Here is a 339-nt window from a genome sequence, read left to right on the forward strand (position 1 = left end):
CACACGCCGACCCAGGCTGTGTGTCACTGCCGCCCAATGCCTTGCAATGGCACAAGGGACCAGGGTACGAGTGCCAGAGCGTGGTCAGTGCTCCTGTCCCAGCAGACCACACAGGCTGTGGTGACTGTGGGCAGGGCAGGGAGGGGACAGTAGCCAGTGGCAAGGGGAAAGGTGAGGAGAGGGGGCAGCTGCGGGGATATCTTAGGGCAGGAGGGGAACGCACGCTTACAGGTTGGCTGAAAGGCTTTGGCTCTGAAGGTCTCATGTGAAGATGGGCCATCATTGCTTGGAGACGCTCGCTCTCCTTTGCCAGCTGTGGGAGGCAAGAAGCAGAAGGGC

General features: G+C 61.1%; 1 protein-coding gene across 1 annotated transcript in view; it reads right to left on the reverse strand.

Annotated features, from left to right (window-relative positions):
• The window catches only part of FOXP4 (forkhead box P4), a gene marked incomplete at its 3' end in the record, with an annotated part of 34,111 nt that overhangs the window by 1,411 nt on the left and 32,361 nt on the right, over positions 1 to 339 (reverse strand). The window contains exon 9 of the mRNA XM_010132678.1: positions 224 to 313. Within this exon, the coding sequence (XP_010130980.1) occupies positions 224 to 313 (90 nt within the window). The remainder of the gene's footprint in view (positions 1 to 223; positions 314 to 339) is intronic.

The sequence above is a fragment of the Buceros rhinoceros genome, unplaced genomic scaffold (assembly GCF_000710305.1).
Source record: "Buceros rhinoceros silvestris isolate BGI_N320 unplaced genomic scaffold, ASM71030v1 scaffold22193, whole genome shotgun sequence".
Lineage (NCBI taxonomy): Eukaryota > Metazoa > Chordata > Aves > Bucerotiformes > Bucerotidae > Buceros > Buceros rhinoceros.